Raw genomic sequence first — 23,170 nt, 5'->3', positions numbered from 1 at the left:
AAACTATATTAGAACTAATTTCAAATACCCTTTCAAGTTTTTCATGCTGCATCAACTTTTATATATTTTTTCTTTAGTTTCTAACATTATCCAAATATATTTTATGCAAATTGTTTTTTTTACAGAACTAAAGCTTTAAAGTCTAAGGTACATTTGTCCAAATCTGCCTCGCCATCTCCTTTAATCTGGTTCACAGGGTTCGAAGCATGCAAGAACCAGATTCAGCCTTTAGAATAGGTGCCAGAATAGCCATGACCCGCTCTTTATTGGAGCTCCTGGTCTATCACAGGTCCTAGCACATAAAGCTCATGTGGTGTCCTTACAAGTCAGCTACCTCTCTCCATGCCCCAAATGTTAGAGCCAGTGGCGGTGAGGAGGATGGGTGTTGGGCAAGAGGAGTAGTTCAAAGAAGAACATTACATTTCTACAGTCTAAGAGCCCATGCACACAAATGTATAAGGGACGTATATACAACCACAAATTTACAGCCGCATATACGACCACCAAAGTTGTCTATGGCGCCCGGGCTCGCCACAAATGTACCGTATAGACTTGTGTAAAAGCAGAGTTATTTCAGAACAAAAAATATGCTGAAAAACCCCACCTCCGCTTGAGAGTATAAAAAATATAAGCTCCAAGCTCTCCCAATGCTCCCATCCCTGCGGCTCCTCTTCTTTCTTCTCTCTTCTGTATTAGCTGGCAGAGCGCATGGCCGCTCCTCTGCTAATACAGCAGAGAGAAGAAAGAGGAGCCGCAGGGACAGGAGCAATGGGGAGCCACGCCGAGCATGGGGAGTGCCGGAATGTGAGTATGTAAGTTTATTTATGTATTGGGCAAACTTGGAGCTGGCTGGCTATACTAAAGGGGTCTGGCTGGCCTTATACTAAAGGGGTCTGGCTGGCCTTATACTAAAGGGGTCTGGCTGGCCTTATACTAAAGGGGTCTGGCTGGCCTTATACTAAAGGGGTCTGGCTGGCCTTATACTAAAGGGGGCTGGCTGGCCTTATACTAAAGGGGGCTGGCTGGCCTTATACTAAAGGGGGCTGGCTGGCCTTATACTAAAGGGGGCTGGCTGGCCGTATACTAAAGGGGGCTGGCTGGCCGTATACTAAAGGGGGCTGGCTGGCCGTATACTAAAGGGGGCTGACTGGCCGCATACTAAAGGGGGCTGACTGGCCGCATACTAAAGGGGGCTGACTGGCTGCATACTAAAGGGGGCTGACTGGCTGCATACTAAAGGGGGCTGACTGGCTGCATACTAAAGGGGGCTGACTGGCTGCATACTAAAGGGGGCTGACTAGCTGCATACTAAAGGGGGTTGACTGGCTGTATACTAAAGGAGGCTGGCTGGCTATATACTAAAGGGGTTTGGCTATATACTACAGGGGACTGGCTGGCTATATACTACAGGGAATTGGCTATAGACTGGGAGGCCATGACCAATGCATCCCCCCCCCCCCTCGGCTTATACTCAAGACAATAGGTTTTCAATAGGTTTTGGTGGTAAAATTAGGGGCCTTGGCTTATACTCAAGTATATAAGGTACATCCCTTATGCGTCCGTGTGAATGCACCGTTACAAGTATAATCATCCCATTAAATACAACCATTAAGCTGATGTGGCCCTCGTTGTTATTGAATTTGACACCCCTTCCCTAGCCCCTCTGCAGTATATAGAGGCCTCAGCCAGAAGGCTTGGGTTATATTGAAATGGAGGATCACCAAAGCCCCTAGAAACATTCCTGGTCTGTATCATCTCTGTATAGTTATGTATTTAGTAATGCCTTCCCCTTTTCTCACTAGGTGATCTCTAGATTTATGGGTCATTTTCACAGTTCCTTCAGACACATTCCTTTATTAATAAAAGGTAGTTACATACCAGGGGAGATGATGCAGCATGTAACTTCCTTAATAAAGGCATGTGTCTGAAGGAACTGCATGACGGTCTTGTGGCGAGTGCCCTCCCAACCTTCTACTTTTGCATTTATTAGTGGTTGTGGCAGCATTTTTCCTTTTTAAATTTGTTTCTATCCTGTGAGATAATTATTCAAATAAAGACTAATTGTTTCTTGCATAAAAAGTAATTTGTTGTTGTTAAAGGGAACCTGTCATGAGAAATTGGCTTAATAAACGATTACCAGTTTGTTGGCTTTACAACAAATCATCTTGTAGATCATGCTTCTTTAATGGCCCAGCGTGATTCCATCATCTACAAATTCAACTTTGCAGTGAGACGTAAATTGGTTGCATAAAGTCAAGGAGGCGGAGAGTTTAACACAGACGTCTCCCAACCTCAGAACGCCTCCTCCCCTGTGATTTACATCATGCACAGAACTGAAGATCTGGTTAGTGATTCTTCTGGGTGCAGGACCATCAATTACAATAAATGTGGCATTCTGAGAAGGAGAGAGCTTGAATTAAGTATTAAAATGTCCACCACCATGACTTTATACAACCAATTCAACTTCAAAGTAGATTTTCTAGGAGAGGCTACTACACTGGACCATGAAAGAAACTTGATCTAGAACAGCGGTTCTCAACCTGTGGGTCGCGACCCTGGCGGGGGTCGAACGACCAAAACACAGGGGTCTCCTAAAGCCATCGGAGCCACGATTTTATTGCATTTTTTGGGGTCACAGCATTAGAAAGGTTAAGAACCACTGATCTAGAAGGTATTCAGCTGCATGACAACATACTGGTAGTAATATATATTAGGACAAATTTCTGCTAACAGGTTCCCTTAGCACCTTCGCGACTGAGGACAACCTATATTATCCTCGTGCTACCAAGGGTGTATAGAGAGAGCTTACGAGCTGAGCTCTCTCCATACACAGTGGGTGACGGCTGTATAATACAGCCAACACCCGCCTGTTGCTGCCGCGGTCGAACCCGACCCCGGCACCTAACTTACCGTTATATGAGTGCCGCCATCTTGGCTGGTCAGTTGCTATGGCAGCCTACAGTCTCATTGAGACTCGTAGGCTTGCCATGTACAGTTCAGATGGCAAGCTATTAGAAATCATAGCAAAATAGCTATATACTGCAATACAGTAGTATTGCAGTATATAGTATTAGTAATCGGACCCTGGAGGGTTAAATTAACCTAAAGGATCTAAAATAATGTTTAAAATTTTTTTTAAAAATTATGAAAAAATTCTAAAAAAGAGTAAAAGTTTAAATCACCCCCCTTTCCCTAGAACTGATATAAAAATAAACAGTAAAAATCATAAACACATTAGGTATCACCGCGTCCCAAAATGTCAGATCAAAATATATTAATAAAAAAGTTGCAGATTTTTGAAGATGGGGAGTGAAAAATGAAAATGAAAAACCAAAATGGCCACGTCCCTAAGGGGTTACTCATTGTCCTATGGGACTTGAAACACATTTTAGTTTTTTAGTGATGTGATATAAGAATATGATCACTTCACCCATAGCCTTAGGCTAATCACACAATGTATTACCAGAAATATTTGAGTCATTGAATATGACATCTTTATACCACTGTACTGGTGACTTGCCAGGGCCCTGCATAATAGTGTGAGGTATGTCAGTGGCCAGTGGTTGTCTACTGTAATGTCGCATGTTGGCAAAATACATCATCGCGGCAGCTTATAAATCCCAAACCACAGGATTTTAAAGCAAAGTTGCATATCAATATAGTTAGCATCCCAATTGCTTTGCTATAAAAGAGATGGATTCAATTCAACTAAACTAAATGTACATCTACCACCAGGATCAAGGATTGAAAACCAAGCCCACTTACATGCTACGAAAGGGGGGGGGGCGTATGTATGAAGGAATGCTTGTATGTATGTGGTTTGCGGTGTAATGCCATTTAATATTGTGTTTCGCTCTTTTGCTCGGCACATGAGGAATCTTTGTGTTACGATGTGTTAGTTATTGAATCTATGTATCATACTTTTGTTAAGTATGTACTTAGCCTGTGACAAGTTTATTTTGTCATTGTGTTCTTTTATATAAAAAAAGTTAAAAAATCAAACTAATACCATACAATTGTATTTAACTTGCCTGTTCATGTCCTCACGCCTGCGCGTGTGAGAAATTATTTGTATGATGTACTTTGCTTTACATGATTTGACTTTTTGAATCTATGTCATATTTTACTCAATAAAAGAGAATGATACAACAAAAAGTTAAAAATGCATAAATAAACACTTAAAAAAATAAAAGCATAGGAAGCTTAACCCTTTAACGACCCATGACTTAATAGCACCTCGGCTGCGGGTAGATGGAGAGGGATCACGGGCTGAGCCCTCTCCGTAGCCGGTAAGTCTTACCGGTAACACAGGCGATCGGTGCTATCCCGTACATCGCCACTGTCAAAGCTTCTGGCAGCTTCATAAAGATGGCGGCGCATGGGCGCCACCATCTTGGTGGAGATCGTAGCTCGCTCTGATGTCACCGGGGAGCGGTCGTTCGGGTCTTTCGAAGCACCAATGCTGTCTAGTTTTAACCCATTGTAATGAATGAGGAAAATCCCCATATACTGCCATACTGTAGTATGGCAGTATATGGTAGGATCAATCAGACAACCTAGGGTTAAAGTACCCTAGGGAGTCTGAAAAATAGTAAAAATAAAAATGTAAAAAAAAAAAAAAAACTTAAAATTTTTTTTAAAAAAAATTAGCGCCTGAAGTCGAAAATGCCACTTTTTTGCCATTTTGAAAAATATAAAAATTTGATAAAAAGTGATCATAAGGTTGTACAGTCCTAAAAACAGAAGCATTGAAAAAGTAATCAAAAGTCGCCAAAAATGACACCACCCACAGCTCCATACACCAAAGTATGAAAAAGTTATTAGCGCCAGTAGATGGAAAGGTTTTCATTTTTGCAAATGTATTAAAACATTATAAAACCTATACAAATTTGTTATCCCCGTGATCGCACTGAACCAAAGAATAAGGTAGACATGTCATTTGGGGTGCATGGTGAAAGCTGTAAAATCCAAGCTCACAAGGAAACAGCATGGATATTAAATACCACCACTATGAGGTGCAATTTGTTATGCAGAAAACAAGCTGTTACAGAGCTCTTTTGATGGTGGGGAGTGAAAAATGGAAATGAAAAAACAAAAAGGTCAGGCTGTTAACCCCTAGGGGACACAGCCTATTTTGGCCTTAAGGACGCGGCCCCATTTTTCAAATCTGTCCTGTGTCACTATAAGTGGTTATAGTTTTGGAACGCTATGAGATATCCAGGGGATTTTGAGATTGTTTTCTCGTGACACATTTTACTTCAAATTAGTTTAAAAATTTGGATGATATCTTTTGCGTTTAATTATGAAAAAAAACAAAATTTGGCAAAAATTTTGAAAAATTCTTTATTTTCAACGTTCTAAATTCTCTACTTTTGATGCAGATAGTCAAAGCACCCAAATAAATTCATAACTTACATTTCCCAAGTGTCTGCTTTATGCTGGCATGGTTTTTTAAGATTCCACATATTTTACTAGAATGTTATGAGGCTCAGAATTTGGGTGCCATTTTTCACATTTTTTGTAAAATTGCCAAAACCCGTATTTAGATGGACCTGCTCAACTTCTAATTGACACTGAGAGGCCTAAATAATAGCGAGACTCGTAAATTACCCCATTGTGGAAACTACACCCCTCAACGTATGAAAAAGCACTTTTAAGAAGTTTGTTAACCCTTTACGTGTTTTATAGGGGTTAAAACAAAACGGAGGTGGAGTCTGCAAATTGTAATATTTTTTCACAATACACTCATTTTGGGTGGAAAATTAAACATTTAAAATGGATTAAAAGAAAAAAGGCTCCACAAAGTTTGATACCCAATTTCTCCCGAGTACACGGATACCCCATATGTGCTGGTAACCTGCTGTATGGGCGCACGGCCGGGCATAGAAGGGAAGGAGGCGCCATTCAGATCAGATTTGCTATGTCACATTGTACAGGCTATAATTTTTTTCTTTTTTTTAATGAGGACCTATAGGGGCTTATTTCTTTTGCCACATGAGATGCACTTTTCTGGTACATAATTTTGGGGGAATCTATAGCTAATTGGTGAGATTTAATTAACTCTTTGTTGGTGGAGGAAATGAAAATCATCAATTTTTAGGAAAATTTTTATGTGATTTTTTTTTTTTGGCCGTTAACCATACCATAAAAATAGTATATTATTTTTATTCTATGGGTCGCCACGATTATGAAAATACTTCATTTATATATATTTTTAATTTTTTACCATTTTTACTGAATAAAAAGTAATTTGGCAAAATTGTTGTTAATTTTAGCATCACCGTCTTTCATATGTATAACTTTTTTATTTTTCACCTCACAAATCTGTTTAAGGGCTTATTTTATGCGAGAATGATTGCTCTTTTTAGTGGTCTTATTTTAGATTGCGTAACTTTTTAAAATCACTTTTTTTAGAGCATTTTTAAAGGGCATTAATAAAAAATCATCTTTTTCAGAGAGAGTTTTTTTAGGTTGTTTTTTACGGGGTTCACTTTGCGGATCTAATAACGATTCTGTTTTATTATACAGATTGTTACGGACGCAGGGATACCAAATATGTGGGGGTTTTGTGTATTTTATTCAATTGTACTGAATAAAAACTAATTTGGAGAAAATCTTATTCATTTTAGCATCACCATCTTTTTATATGCATAACTTTTTTATTTTTTGGCTGACAAATCTTGTTAGGGGCTTATTTTTTGCGAGAACAGTTGTTCTTTTTAGTGGGCTTATTTTGGAGTGCATAAAATTTTTTAAATCACTTTTTAGAGCATTTTTTATAGGGTATTAATTAAAAATTATCTTTTTTCGGAACGTTTTTTGCGTTTTTTTCCTCCGGCGTTTACCGTGCGGGTCCTGTAACAATTCTGTTTTATTATGCAGATTGTTACGGACGCGGCAATACCAAATATGCTGGGTTTTTTTGTGTTTTTATGTTTTTTATACTTTATTAAGTTTTTTATGGGAAAGTGACATTTTAGGGGCTTATATTTTATGTATTTATTTTTTATTTATTATAATGTGTAGTGTTAAGTGTTTTTGCATTTTTTTACTTATACATACTTGAACTTAAACCAGTGATGCTCTGATCACTGGTTTAAGTTCAATACACTGCTCTACAATACTATTTTATTGTAGAGCAGTGTAAACTGTCTGAGCAAGCTTGCGCATGCTCAGACAGTTTGCAGTCAGACCCGGAAGGGGTCTGGCTGCCATGGAGACCGGGCAGCTCCGGGGCACATGCCAGTCCTCGGAGCTGCCCGGAAGAGGATCGGATCCCCCGGTAAGCGGCACGGGGGATCCGATCCACAGCAGGAACACCCTTACACGCCGCGGTCATGCTTGACCGCGGCGTGTAAGGGGTTAACACCCGCGATCGGAGTCGGCTCCGATCGCGGGTGTTACAGCGCGGTGTCAGCTGTGATAGACAGCTGACAGCCGCTGCTTCTGGTACCGGCTCCGTTCGTGAGCCGGTCCCAGAAGCTGGACGTTATACTACGTCCCGGTGCGCTAAGCATCTAGCCCCAGGGACGTAGTATAACGTCGTGGTGCGCCTAGGGGTTAAAGAAGAATGGATCCTGCCAGAGGGGGACACATCAGTATGTCAGTGTGCATGGTTTACAATCCTTAATCCTGGTGGTAGATGTCCTTTAAGTACATTTTGAAGTCTTCAGATCAACTCATTTCTATACACTTCTAATAACATAATACAATTCATACCTCCATGGGGCTGATAAAGTCATTTGTCCCACTATTGTACACGTAGATCATTGCATCATACAGTCTATGCTCCCAACACATTTGAACAATCTACAAAAAAAATAGTTTTTGTTACATGTAGTCCAAGGTAAACAAATAAATAAAATAAAGGATGCAGAAGACAACATTATGGCATTAAAGGGGTTATCCGAGATTAGCTTGGGCGGGCTTTTTAAAAAAAATGTGTACTACCCTCCTCCATCGCTGCTGATATCCCATGTCACGGTCCATCTGATCCATGCCCCTGTTTGTTTACAGGGACACAGAGGGTGCGCTCGGGGAGCTTTCCATCCGTCACCATAAGCCAGCGCCGGCTGGAAGCTCCCCGAGCGCACTCTCTTTGTCCCTGTAAACAAACAGGGGCATGGATCAGACGGACCGTGACATGGGACATCAACAGCAGCGGATGAGGTGAGTACACATTTATTTTTTTTTTATAAAAAGCCTGCCCCAGCCCGTCACTAATTGATTGCTAATCTCGGATAACCCCTTTATAAGTGTTGCTGAAAAGGAACATTATACCTAAAGTAATGGATATCCCTAATGGGCTGGTTCTTGCACAAGTTCATTTTACAGTCACTAATCATGTAGAATAAGACATAGAAGAGCGGAAAAAGTCAGCGTGATACCTGCTGTATGTCAAGGCTTGTGATGTCCATATGTATTATACAGGCCTCAACATTCTCCATTAGGCCTCGATCCTGAAAGTGGAGGAGAAGGTCCTTCATTACTTGAGTGGTCAGACCAGGGAGCTGGTCACGCAGAAGATATGGCTCTAAACACTCCAGAAAGACTCCTTTGGCGACACAGTTCTCACTCAGTTTATCATACATTTGACTGAAGAGGATATCTCTGTAAGAAGAAATCACAAGACGATTCAATTAGCTGTGATTTACAGATAATAATAATAATCTTTATTTATATAGCGCCATCAAATTCCGTAGCGCTTTACAAATCAATACAGCCTTGCTGGTTAGTTGTGATTTTAGCCTTGGTGGTACTTTTGCATCTAGTGAATATATTGTTTCCCACCCCAAGAGAATTAGATAGGCAGCATGTGCAGGGTGCACAAAAAATTGTAGAAAATCCCTAAACAGTGAGTGGCCAGGAGCGTTTCATGCTCCAAAACAGCTGTAGTCCTAAACCGGCTTTATGAAGTCCCTTTGCACTAAGAATTTAAGTACCCAGATGTCAGATCATCACCAATCAGCAAATGATGGCATATCCTATAACAGTCTGTCAATTTTTGGAATATGGATACAGCCTTACTAGTTCAACTCAGAGGTGAGTTTACAGTTTAAAATGGATCACACATAAGAAAGTTGCTATACAGAACAGCTCTGAAGATCCAGATGCCCAGACCCAATCACTGAAACTAGTAAAATTAATGTCTAGTTCTGTGTTTGTGCCAAGGTTAACTTTAAGTGTTGAATGCCAAAAGCCGGTTTACATTCACAAACATTAAAGCAGGATTAAAGTCAACATCTGTACAGTATTATGGATCCATTGTGTGGAGGAACTACTACTATGACCTTCTCATAATAATAATGAGCGCCTACAACAATGTAACAGCAAAGAATATTTAAAAAAAACAACTTAAACAGTGTAGAAAATCTATGGCCGCATTGGGCATGTAAAATACACTACAAATATTCCACATGTTAAAAAAAGACCCCAAGGAACCCATGTGCTACCACCAATACTGTCCTTACTTATGACAAGTTATTTATGTTACAGAGATGCAGAAGCTAAACATAATGATATACTGTTTACATTTATTAGAAAAGATTCAGAGCACTTTGCAGTTTATTAATCTAAATATCTGCTTAGGAGTCCAGTGGGTGGAGCTACTCAGTGAATGCCAGCCTTCCTTGTACAAGTGTACATGCAGAGATTACTGACAATCTACTGGTTTGCTGCCAAGGCAAGAATGAGAAATGTCCAAAATAAAAGTTAGTGAATATCTGCCCAAAAAAACTATATACCAATCTGCTAATCTCATGATGCGATGCTGGCAGATCAGGCGTTTTCATGGTGGCAGGGTTCCTTTAAGAGACTTCAGACATTTCTGTAGCATAACATCTCAGAACAAGCGGAGTTTCTAAGTCAGTTACCAGAAAATGTACCCCATTCACATGTGCATGAAAATACTTGGCCTTCTCTATAATCACAGGCCACGTGAGCAGATCTCATGGTAAGAGCAGTACTTGTACGCCTTCTCATCCAGCTGCTCTAATTTCATCTGCTTCACCATCTGCCACTTTAATAGGTTCCCCATTCATGTGATGCTGGAAAATATTATGCCCTTCCGGAGTCTGATATTGTAAATGCCAGCGTTTGTAACACTACGTAATACAAGAGCTGTTCTTCAGCCGCATGATTATTTCCAATCAATGTAAATCAAAGTGTCAATGTCAGACATTCTCATTTTCCTGCGTTAGTTTTTACACTACTATAAACTTTTCTCCACCAATGTACTCCCCACCTAACTGTATATCAAACTACGCACTTCTACTATACCTACTGCAAAATTCTTCTTGATTTTGGATTCCCCAGAATTCTTTCCAACTATGGTTTGCTATCAATTTCATGATGCCTCAGAACAGCCTCACATGACTAGTAAGAGGCAAAATTATTGATGCAAACCGGGGCTGCACTGTGAATTTCATCCATACTCTCCATACCATACGTATACAGTAAGTGAGTCAAATGTCAGCTCCTTATTTCTAAACATGTGAAAGGAACCTATCAATATTAGGAACTGTGATGCTTCTACAACCTCTCATCCCTTCATGGTGGATATTCTGTGTTGTACAGTCCATCATGCAGGAAGATCAGATGCGTGTTATCGGTGACACATAGTGACAGCAAGAAAAGTAATGGGTGAGAGACTGATCCCATATCACATAGAAATGAAGCACATAGGACATTTCCATTTTGGTTGGGGTGTCCTTTCAAATGCCTTTTCCTCCTGCTTTACTACAAATATCAATTCTGTAACCTAAGGCTTCTCAGATATATAAAGAGGAAATATGCTAACTGTATGGGGATGAAAAATTGTCCCACATGGAGATAGTAGCGATCAGTGTTAGGCTGCATTAACACGAACGTATGCTCGCCGGGCTTTAGCAGGGCGGGAATATGTTTGGCGCCATGGAGATATACGGCACTGTAACACTGGGAAAGATAGGACATGTCCTGTAAACGGAGCGGTACAGTGCCGCACATGTGCTGCCCCTTATCGATCTGTGTGCCCATTGCTGGCCTATGGGGGACATATGTATGGCTGCAAGCTTGTGGCCATACATACACCCCCCTATGGTCGTGTGAACATAGCCTTACACATACAATCATTGCAGATACGCTTACAATGATCAGAAAAGATCATCCATTCTTGATCTCTGCTCCAATTCTTGCCCAAAATAAAAGGGCCCTTACTGAATGATGTACTACACAATGGTTAATAGCAGTGACCAGATTATTGGTAATGTGTACGTTTGTGTGCTTTGCAGAAACCCAAGTATATTGTGTTGAAACATGAAGTATGCAGAATACCACTTCAATGGAATAACCCCTTACTGGAATAACCTCTTACGCAGTCTGTCAAAGTGAAGCTGCCAACTATTTATCTCTATGCGTATAAGGACAGAACATTCTAATGGAAGATCTACTGGGTACACACATGTGTATCAATATTGGATGATGTAACAAGCGCACTCTCAGGGTGCAATTCTGGAGTCTTCCACCAACAACCAGCCACTCTAATTTGGGTGAAGGAAGACTAAGACATAGGTCGGTTGCGTACTTGCCTATGGGCAACAAGCCTAAGATTCAACATACATATTCAACATACAAAAAGAAGCTCTCTGACTTACGTGCGTTGTAGAAGCAGACAATATTCTACAATCACTGGTACAGTGTCCTAGAAAGAAGAATATAACTTATAGGTTATCGAAATCAAAAGAAGTCAATCTCTCATGAAGTCAAAGATCCTTAGCTGCTTCTGTAACACCCAAGGGGTGAAAGAGTTGTCGCCAATGTTCTTCGAGAGACCATTACTTGCATAGTGGACTCCAACAAGGGACAAAGAGGAACCTTTTTCTTCTACCGTGAGCTGAAGTAAACTGCTGGATGACATTTCCCCAGAGTCCTACCTACTGTAGCCTGGCTTCTAGTGAACTGATCTTCCATTTGGCCAATTGTCCGTGCCTACTCTTGAGCACCCTCTTAAAAGATTACAAAACTAGCACCACAAATATTGAAGGTAGATCTCTTCATTAAATGTACAGACAATTCTCATTGCTAATAACACACAGGAAGGATATAGTCTAGAACTTATGAAATCATTTACATTCATAATGTTCTATGTTAACAGGGCGTGATGCAAATTTAACCAGCCAAAAAAAGGATAATAATGTTGGTTTGGCAACTACAGGCGGTCACCTACTTAAGGACACCTGACTTACAAACGACCCCTAGTTAAAGACGGACCCCCTCTGCCCACTGTGACCTCTGGTGAAGCTCTCTGGATGCTTTACTATAGTCCCAGACTGCAATGATCAGCTGTAAGGTGTCTGTAATGAAGCTTTATTGATAATCCTTGGTCCCATTACAGCACTGTCACTGGGGCAAAAACAAATTTTTGTCTGGATCTATAATTATAAAATATACAGTTTCGACATACGTACAAATTCAACTTAAGAACAAACCTATTGACCCTATCTTGTATGTAACCCAGGGACTGCCTGTATAACAATTTAAATACAATAAAAACAACACTGGACTGTAACCATGGTGGACTTAACTTGTTGCTCACATACCTGGAAATGCTGCTCCATAATCTGGATTTTTCCCTGCTCTGGGCACTTCCTCAAGGCTTTGTCGGTGTACTGAAGCAATATTTCCACTATCTATGATGAGACAAATATTACATAAAAATTGTATAAACATATTAATAACATATTTTGTGAACACAATTTAACAAAACATATGAATTAATTCTCATTTTTTTTGCATTGCTTTTAATGCACATTCAGCCTTTATTATAATTCTTGACCTCGATCGGCGCCAGAAACAAACACATGTGTTAACCCTTTAATCACCACTGGCGAAGCTAATACGTTAATTTGAAGTGCAATTTGTTATGTACAAAACAAGCCCTCACTCAGCTCCTTACATGGAAAAAAATAAAAAAGTTACAGATTTTTGAAGGTGGGGAATGAAAAATAAAAACGCAAAAAAAACCCAAAAAGGGCCTGGTAGTTTAAGGGGTTAAATTCTCTTCATTGCATATTGAGTATGTATGTATACCCTGAATCTCAATTAAATATCTGGATGTTAAACTTTGTAAATGTGTTCGCATTTAAAATCACACAGAACTTTGGTTTCCTGCCCAGAATCTTCTGTTTCACTATCACAAGATAGAATCTCACCTTATCAGCTACCACACTCTTCCTTTTCTTTGGGTCTCCTGAGAGACCTACAAAGAGAAAAAAAAGAGTTCATCAATTAAAGTAGCATAGATATAGATTTACAATTTAATAGTTTCTGAATAGTTGATATGTTAATCAAATCGAAAACTGAGATCAAACCACTACTAAGGCCACATACAGACGGCTGTGTGCTTGCCTGGACCACATCCCAGGCGAGCAAGGGGCCGAGAGGAGGATGGGGAAGGGTTAGTGCTCTTCACCTCTCCTCCCTCCACAGGCAGATGAGTGGCCGCCAACTTGGTCACAGTGTGGTGAGACACTGGGGCACATTTACTTACCCGATCCTGTCGCGATCCCGCGGTGCGTTGTCCGACGAGGATTCGGGTCTGCCGGGATTCACCAAGATCGTGTGCCCGAGTTCCTGCAGGTGTCGCTGCTGCGCTGAGGTCCGCCGGAGTTCACCTTCTTCTTGCTGGTCAAGTGAGTGCTTGATCTTGCAACACAATTCGTTTTTTAAACTCCGCGTTTTTTTCGAATCCGCCGGGTTGTCCACCGGCCACGCCCCCCCGATTTCTGTCGGGTGCATGCCGACGCGCCACAATCCGATCATGTGCGCCAAAAATCCGGGGCAATTCGGCACAAAACACAAATATTTGGGAATCCCGACGAAAGTGCAGCGTTCGGACCTTTAGTAAACAAGCTCTTCTGTGTACTCACCGCATTGTAACCAGGAGCCATAGTCTTCTATCGAGGTTGTGATTTAGCAGCAATTGGTGTGGCCAGATTACGGCCACATTTGCGGGCGTGTGAAAGAGTCCTAATAGTACAAAATCCATACAGAAGAAAAAACTATACAACAAGACCCATTCAAGCTGTACTGGACACTTGGCATATAAAACATATCATGTTGTTCAAAAAGTGTGTTTTTTTTACTTACCAACAACTGCTTTAGCTTTCCCTTCATGGAAGGACCAAGCTAACGCTAAGGCTTCATTGTAACAGTCCTGCTTCAGCAGATGATCGATTCTCTGAAAAGTATAAGAGGAAAACTTTGAATTTCTTCACCCACTCAACCATGATCAAGTCTATCACTGCCATGATTTACCAAAACCACTTTGGTCTGATGATGGGAGCAGAGTTCAAAACAACCACTCACATTTAAGTCATTTTCAAAACTCCTCATTTTGGACATGTAGTCTTATTGACAGAACTGGAAAGGCTAAGCATGTTGTTCTGAGAAAACACTGTGTGAGACCGACCCCACGGACCGCACGCCTTGAAGAGAACGGAAGTCCTTCCATTATAAAAAAATATGATGCAAGGACTTCTCGTCTTCTGTCTAGACCATTAATAAAAGTTAATACAGTGCTGGTCTGCAATCTGTCCGGCAGAAGAGAAGACAAACAGACTTTTAAAGAATGAAAGGACTTCTTTCCTCTTCAAGGTGTGCAGTTGGTGGGACTGGGCCAACATATGGGACTGTATCCATGGACTGCACATGTCCATGAGAGCTAACAGGTAGTTTATTCTTGCTCTTACGAGCCTAGGATTCCAGTGGGCAGTCCTGACTTGGAGCGTTTCAAGTAGGGACCTACGTACAGAGATATCCCAAGCTCGAGATGCACAGATATTTTAATAAAAATTTGAAAATTGAAGTGATGAATGCTGCACTTGCTCTATGTGGCCTGCAGTTTTTAGTCATTTACATTGTGTGCCATATATAAAAACATTAGACCTGTATTATATTGTTAGGCAGGTCTACTCTTTCTGCATGAGATTGTAACATGTTAGTCACTCATGTCATGGTTAAATAAACTAATACATTTGGAGTATGTAAGTTTAAGTAAAATGTGGCCTGGAACAGGAAACATAGGATGTTAAAGAAGCGGATCTTGCAGCTTACCTCTCGCCAGTTCCTCAGCATCATAGCATGTACCGACTGTGGAAGGCAGAGAAAAACAGTGAGAGCTGGACTAGGAACAAGGAAGTCAGAGAGATACGATGAGAGACAAAAAAGATACAGACAGAGGAAAGCGCAAAAGGCAGGAAATGGTTGGTCTAAAAGAAAAAGCAACAGAAGCATAAAAAGCAAACAGCTCACATCAGCGCAGAGCAAACATTCTGAGGTACAGAGGTGATTTTTCCACCCATTTTCCAAAGGCATGGAATACATAGATACCTTTGTTCCCAAGTAGAATATCTGCCCTCCATAATTGCTGATAGACTGGTAACAAGCTTTCTCTCCTACTAGTGCCTGCAAAAAGATAGATTCAAAATGTATTAAGATCAATCTCAAAGAGGCCCCATACATAGAGGGTCGGTTAAACCCACCAAAATCAGTGAATTTAAACTATATTTATCTAATTTGTAGCTACAAGCCTCTCACAGACAACTCTGTTAGCAGACTATGTTACTGAGGAGCTTCACTTAAAGGACATCTACCACCAGGATTAAGGATTGTAAACCAAGCACACATACATACTGGTGTGTGACCCCTCTGGCAGGATATGCTCTTCTTTTTGGCTTCTTATGCCCTTGTTTTTAAAAAGGCTTTTAAAACTATGCAAATGAGCCTGCGAGGCTCCTGGTCCCTGGAGTGCCAATGTAGGCCTAGCAACCGTATAGATCAATCAGAATGGTGCAGCAATCACACCATTCTAATAACTCATCTCATATCCAAATAATAGGTCATAAGCATTGTAAGGCTGCAATATTCCTCACCAGAGCCGCGCTCACATTGCCCCCTGTAGCCAGAGACTTAAAGTGGCTGCTGTTGTAGACAAGTTGGAAATCAGAGATCTCCAGTGTCTCCAGCTCCTCTTGACTCTGTCTGTCGATGACATGGAGCTTTTCTGCGCTGTCCAGGAGGGCCACTGTACGAGCATTGATCCACTGTAACAATAAAGAGATAGTGTAACTATGGTAGTAAAGGGAGCAGCAGCTGCTAATATACCAACAGGTGGCTGCAGCGTACTTACTGTGAAGTTGATAAGATCATAATGTAAATGGAGCTGCTTTTGTTTATTTATATGAATTGCTCCAGATTCGTCCCTTTTCACCTGTGGATACAAGATTTCTGTTAATCATACACTAATATGGCGTAAGCAGCACAAAAAGGGTCTATTTGTAGAAATTATAGAATATTGTGGTAAATGATACAAAAATGTGGTTTAAATGCAAGATTCAAATCACTGATTTAAATCCTATTCAAGTCTCTGGGATACTGTTGCAGTACACAAAACCACCACACAAAATAATACAGGAAATTAGAAGCGCGGCTTTTGGGGACAAGTTATTAGTGATCAGGGTCCCTTTTGTTGTATCCTCACAGATCTAAACGTGATGGCTAGCCTTACCATCATTTTTAGAATATTCACAAAATATGCCCATAGAGGTTTGTAGGTGTGCAATGTGCCCTGCCAGCAGGGTGGTCATGGTGGCCTTCTACAACACCTGTCAGGACTGACAGGGACCCTCTAGGAAGGGGGGACGCATGGCTGTAAGGATCCCACTGGGGAATCCATGGCTAGAGACAGTCCCTGGCTGATGGTACAGGGGAGGCCCATTATGGTAAGCACGGCTAGTCCATGGACACATGTTAAGAATGATAATTTCAACTCACAGTTCATTCCAGTACAGGAATCCAACCACAACCATACAGTACAGTGCAGGATCTGCTAGCAGGCACAACTTGTGAAAAATGTAAGACAGGCTGTCAGTAGGCTCAAGATAACGTCCTCAGGTACTGAGATGAGATGGTCTGAAGACCATCCCCTGGATAGGGGCCAAATCTCAGTCTCTTTCTCTCTAACAATCTCCACTCTGATACACCACAAATTTATCCTTCTGTAGACCCAGCAGACACAACTTTCATAGGCTTTTGTTTGAATTCAGCCAAGTGAAAAGCCCTCCTGGTACCATGTGATCTAAACACATTTGTATATCATAACCAATTATATTAGATTGCATTGCACTATTTTATAATCCACAGAATTAGTAGGGTCCCTACAGATGCAGGTTCCAGCTTGGGAGCTTGACTTATTAGGCATGGTTGTGCCCATATGCAACATTTAAGTGGCCAAGTATGGAAATTTATAGAAAATGATTAACAAGCAGTTCAATGCAGAGATTGCTTTATTCACCAAATAATAATCTATTTAATAATAACGTCAAAGCAGACCTAAGACCAAAAACATTACTAGTTGTTCCAGCGTATCTTACCAAAAGAAAATGAACTACATCTCCTCTGCAGAAGGCCAGCATGGGGTTTAAGGCCCCCTGCAGAATCACAAAGTGCCAGGCTAGAAGTGGGACACTAGAGGGATCCATCTGTAAGATTAAAAGAAACAGCAATTAAGAAATACATAATAAACCTATGAAGTGAGAGGCAAATTGATTTCTGGTCCTTACAAAGCATTCATGGAACATCAAAGATAACCTAGTTATCTTTAGAGGCAAAATAAACCTGTCCTCCACTTTTTAAGATAGCTAAAGGGTGAGCAATTAAAATTTGTACAATACGCTGGCACAGTTGGCACCACTGTTGTTCAGAGAAGTTGGAACAGTGATCTTGTGCTTTACAATTATTTCTCTCAATGCCTCTACAGCTCTAAGTGGGCTTCTCTGGCGAGGGATGTAATTTGTAGGGGATAACTTTGGAAACACTTTCTAAAATCTCTTCCATACCCAGAGCCCCCTTGGTGTCAACACTTTGGGTCAAATCATGTGACAACATCCTCCTATAAAAGCTTAAGGTTGCGGTGACATTTTTTCTCCTGGATATATGCCATTTGTCACTGTGATTGAAGAAAGTGACAGATATTAAGTGTCAGGGGGATTCAACATTTTTAGAACACAATAGCACATAACTGTCTCCAGATTTTACCCCATTATACTACTAGCCCCCTTCAGGTAGGGCATGAAATGTTCTTTCTAGAATTTCCTCTTTTTTAATTTATAGTTTTTTTATGCATTTTTTAATTTTCTAATAATACAATAAACTTGAATTGGATAACAAGGTGGCATACTACAGCGTATTATTGTCAGAGCTCAGACAATAGTGGATACAATCTTGTATATAGTGAGCAGCATAACAAATCTGCAGTATGGGTAGTACTCACAAAAATTTACAGCAATAAAGGTAAATGTCAGCCCACACAATAAAACCCCATTGACGCAAGACAATCAGACACATTCTCACATCCATACCGACATCCACACCTGGACCAGATGAGCTCAAATTTTTGAGGGCATTTCCTATTAACATAAACCGAACGGTAATGAGGAATTGCACTATGTACAAGTAGGATCCTTTGCTTTAGGTGAGGGGAGGCGATCCTTCCAGGACGTCATCACCACTTTCCTGGCATAGTATTAAGTAAATCGGAAGAAGATTTTGTCTAATGCCCATGGATCATTTCATTTACAACCCCGAGAGACAAACCTTTTTGGACATTAAAGGACATTTACCATCAAGATGAAAGACTGTATGCAAATGAGCCTGAGGGGCTCCAGGCTCCATTAACATCAGACTCATTTGCATCTAGTCCTTCATCCTGGTGGAAGATGCCCTTTAAAGAGGACCTGTCACCCTATAGTAAGCAGCTCCTAGTGCTTGAACAAACGCTGCAGTGTTAGAGTGATAGCGTTACCGCAAACCTCCAGTAACGCTATCAAACACTGCGGCGGGGTACAATGTAATCATCAAACCGCTCGCTCCATAGGCCGGCAGTGACTGCCGCGTGCCAGGTGGCAGTCACCACTCCTAGCCACGCCCCGCCCCCTCATGAATACGTCAGACAGCTTTGCGAGCTGTCCAACAATTACACTGTACAGCTACTGGTGCCAAAAATTTGGGTGACAGGTCCTCTTTAAGCAAGAGAAGTCAAAGTTCCTATTGAGACACACCAGGACCTCTGTCCAGAAAACATTAATGTTTGGACAGCTCCAAACACATTGCAAAAAGGATCAGTCCAACAGAGGAAACAAGAGTCATCGGGTATGACCCCCGTGCATAATAGTTTTGCATGAGTGAAATATACCTGGTATAGGAACTAACTGAATCAGAAACTTCCCTAGCACTCACCACAGATTCAAAGTAGGAAAGCTCGTCTTCCCTTCAAGCATTATCCAACAGGTCAGGAATGTTGCTTTTCCAGCATTCAAAAGCTTTATCAAAGGGTCTATTGCCCTGTACAGGCGGTCCCCTACTTAAGAACACTCGACTTACATACGACCCCTAGTTACAAACGGACCTCTGGATCTTGGTAATTTACTGTACTTTAGTCCCAGGCTAAATAAACAGCTATAACAGTTATCAGAGGTGTCTGCAAGTAAGCTTTATTTGTAATCCTGATTCTTATGACAACCCAACATTTTTAAAATCCAATTGTCACAGAGAACAAGAAAAAAAAATTTCTGGGTTACAATGATAAAATATACAGTTCCGACTTACATACAAATTCTACTTAAGAACAAACCTACAGACCCTATCTTGTACGTAACCCGGGGACTGCCTGTACTTGCAATAAAGCGTAAACCAGGGTGAGAGGATTAGGAAGGTCTGGAAGTGCCTATCAAAGTTTCCAGTTTGAAAATTCAGGCTGGTAGAACCAAACTGGGCACTGAAAGCTTTGTGTAGCTGTGCATAATGGAAGGAGGCTATGGCAGGCATAACAAATCTTTCACGTAATTTAGTTGGGGTAAGAAACTACGAATTTGTGGATAGAAGTTGACCGACGAATTTTAACCCCGCTGTCCCCCACATTGTTTATCCAGTGAGAGAGAGGAAAAGAGACAACCATGGTTTCAGACATAGAGGGGTCCTAGGAGAAGGGGATGAAGAGTTGGCACTACCAACCAGTGTCTGAACCCTGTGCCAACATAACACAAGTGTACACATGGGGAGCAGGACATCTCAAGGGGACTTGTACCGGTAGAGGAGGTTTGTAAGGGCTTCATATGATCCCATTATGGGCATCGGAGATAAATACCCTTCCATTATCAACAATAGAAGGGACAGAGGCACATGGACGCTCAGCCCTTGAGAGGTATGCTAACAGTTTCCCATTTTTATCCCCAAATTCAGATATGGACACCTCCCTAGAGAGCAAATTTTTACTGATACATTGTCTCAGCCAGGTCCTCCCTTCGTGTTTGGGCTACCGCTTTCTTGTTATCAGAAGTAGGATGATCAACGTATTTCTTTTCAGCAGCCTCCAAAGCCGCAGATAGTCCACTCTGCCGCGTACTTTGCGTCATCCCATGCCAGAAATAAAAGCATCCGTAACAGAAGATTTCCTGGATCCCACACTTAAACAGGATTTGGGTGCGCCAAGCACGTATCCTGGACAGCTGGGGATGTTGCCATGCCGGGTGCAAGCATCAGAAACACGGAGGCCGGGTCCCAAGACTGTTTTCGCGCGTCTGTTACCTTGGGACCCCAGAGTCCGTGTTCCTGTCTGATGTTGGCAAGAGAATAAAGATTTTTTGGATCAGAAGATGTGAGTGCTGTCCGTGTTCCTTCTATTTTCATGAATACTGGTTATGCTGTGAGATTGTTGCGCGGCTGGAGATCCAATGCTGTGATGTCTGAATAAGTACCCGTAGTGCAGCACCAAACCGCTCCGTATCCGGGAGAAAGATAGGACTTGTACTATCTTCTGCCGCAATATGGTGCTGTGCGCCATATATCACTATGGAGAGGGCCGGGGGTGAGCAGCGCTTACCCCTCCTCCTCTCCCCGGCGCCAACGTGTGCATGTGGCCTTAATTGGTAATAATAAAACTGGTAAAATGCAAACGGAGCGTTTAAAAATAGTCCAATTGCCAATAGAAAACAATGTTGCCAGTGACCTGTGTGTTATGTGTGCTCAGCAGACATGCATTTATGCACTTACATTCTTAATAAAGTTAATAAAGTATGATCAAATATAGCTCAGTGCATAATAACACGTAACAAGCGTGAATTTGGAAAGCTGACGCTTCTGATGGTTGGTTTGCACTTTATGTATTTGGGTTTAAGAAAAGGTCAGAGCAGGAATCTGTACTGAAGAGAGGAAGCAGAAGGAAGGAAGTCAGGAAGGGCCAGGGACATTTGTATGGCTATGACACTTATATGTGCAGTCCAAACAGAGTTTATATAGAAGAAAACACAACACCAGCTAACGTAAAGGGAAACCTCACACTGCGGTACTGTATGTGTATTGTATCAAGAACAAAGTTAGAAAGTATTGGATAATCAACGGCGGTTCATAATCTGGTAATGGAATCATGGACAGAAGGCTTAGAGTAATTCTTGGGGTGGGTTCAAGCAGCATTTTTGGATTGGATTTTGAGTTGGTAACAAGTCTTAAAATGTGATACAAATACACTCACCGGCCACTTTATTAGGTACACCATGCTAGTAACGGGTTGGACCCCCTTTTGCCTTCAGAACTGCCTCAATTCTTCGTGGCATAGATTCAACAAGGTGCTGGAAGCATTCCTCAGAGATTTTGGTCCATATTGACATGATGGCATCACACAGTTGCCGCAGATTTGTCGGCTGCACATCCATGATGCGAATCTCCCGTTCCACCACATCCCAAAGATGCTCTATTGGATTGAGATCTGGTGACTGTGGAGGCCATTTGACTACAGTGAACTCATTGTCATGTTCAAGAAACCAGTCTGAGATGATTCCAGCTTTATGACATGGCGCATTATTCTGCTAAAAGTAGCCATCAGATGTTGGGTACATTGTGGTCATAAAGGGATGGACATGGTCAGCAACAATACTCAGGCAGGCTGTGGTGTTGCAACGATGCTCAATTGGTACCAAGGGGCCCAAAGAGTGCCAAGAAAATATTCCCCACACCATGCACCACCACCACCACCAGCCTGAACCGTTGATACAAGGCAGGATAGATCCATGCTTTCATGTTGTTGACGCCAAATTCTGACCCTACCATCCGAATGTCGCAGCAGAAATCGAGACTCATCAGACCAGGCAACGTTTTTCCAATCTTCTACTGTCCAATTTCGATGAGCTTGTGCAAATTGTAGCCTCAGATTCCTGTTCTTAGCTGAAAGGAGTGGCACCCGGTGTGGTCTTCTGCTGCTGTAGCCCATCTGCCTCAAAGTTCGACGTACTGTGAGTTCATGGATGCTCTTCTGCCTCTCTTGGTTGTAACGGGTGGCGATTTGAGTCACTGTTGTCTTTCTATCAGCTCGAACCAGTCTGCCCATTCTCCTCTGACCTCTGGCATCAACAAGGCATTTCCGCCCACAGAACTGCCGCTCACTGGATATTTTTTCTTTTTCGGACCATTCTCTGTAAACCCTAGAGATGGTTGTGTGTGAAAATCCCAGTAGATCAGCAGTTTCTGAAATACTCAGACCAGCCCTTCTGGCACCAACAACCATGCCACGTTCAAAGGCACTCAAATCACCTTTCTTCCCCATACTGATGCTCGGTTTGAACTGCAGGAGATTGTCTTGACCATGTCTACATGCCTAAATGCACTGAGTTGCCGCGATGTGATTGGCTGAATAGAAATTAAGTGTTAACGAGCAGTTGGACAGGTGTACCTAATAAAGTGGCCGGTGAGTGTATGCTTCATTATATCCTCAAAAAGATTTATTATGCTGCTTACATTACACAAGTAAAAAACACAATACTCTGACTTATTTATTATTTTTTTTAACAAAAGTATTTTTGTTTTGTAAAGGAAACCTACCAAAGTCAAGCACGATTAACCAGGGGCACTTACTTGTACTGTATATCCATGCACCGTGACTGTGATAATCTTCTTATATTTGTTATCCATGGTCTGCATTGTTCTAAAATCAACTTTATGAGTCTGGGGTTGTTAGCAGGCCTCTAGAGTGCTGTAACAATACTGACTGCTACACTGTCTCACCAGCTCTGTTCCCTCAGTACTACCCCCTCCCTCTGCCTTCTGTAATCCCTCACAGTGGAAAGTGCTCCTGCACAGTGTA

The 23,170-nt window shown here is 41.5% G+C and overlaps 1 protein-coding gene across 2 annotated transcripts in view; it reads right to left on the bottom strand.

The window, feature by feature from the left end:
* Positions 1-23,170, bottom strand: part of VPS8 (VPS8 subunit of CORVET complex) — a 152,432-nt gene that overhangs the window by 72,691 nt on the left and 56,571 nt on the right. For both annotated transcript variants that reach the window (XM_072121231.1, XM_072121232.1), the window contains 11 exons: positions 17,412-17,519; positions 16,169-16,249; positions 15,912-16,082; positions 15,370-15,444; positions 15,094-15,129; positions 14,128-14,218; positions 13,191-13,237; positions 12,579-12,668; positions 11,634-11,680; positions 8,388-8,610; positions 7,720-7,809 (listed from right to left, as the gene is read on the bottom strand). In XM_072121231.1, the coding sequence (XP_071977332.1) occupies positions 7,720-7,809; positions 8,388-8,610; positions 11,634-11,680; positions 12,579-12,668; positions 13,191-13,237; positions 14,128-14,218; positions 15,094-15,129; positions 15,370-15,444; positions 15,912-16,082; positions 16,169-16,249; positions 17,412-17,519 (1,059 nt within the window). The remainder of the gene's footprint in view (positions 1-7,719; positions 7,810-8,387; positions 8,611-11,633; positions 11,681-12,578; positions 12,669-13,190; positions 13,238-14,127; positions 14,219-15,093; positions 15,130-15,369; positions 15,445-15,911; positions 16,083-16,168; positions 16,250-17,411; positions 17,520-23,170) is intronic.

Source organism: Engystomops pustulosus, chromosome 8, assembly GCF_040894005.1.
Source record: "Engystomops pustulosus chromosome 8, aEngPut4.maternal, whole genome shotgun sequence".
Taxonomy (NCBI): Eukaryota; Metazoa; Chordata; class Amphibia; order Anura; family Leptodactylidae; genus Engystomops; species Engystomops pustulosus.
This window is presented reverse-complemented; position numbering and strand designations above follow the sequence as displayed.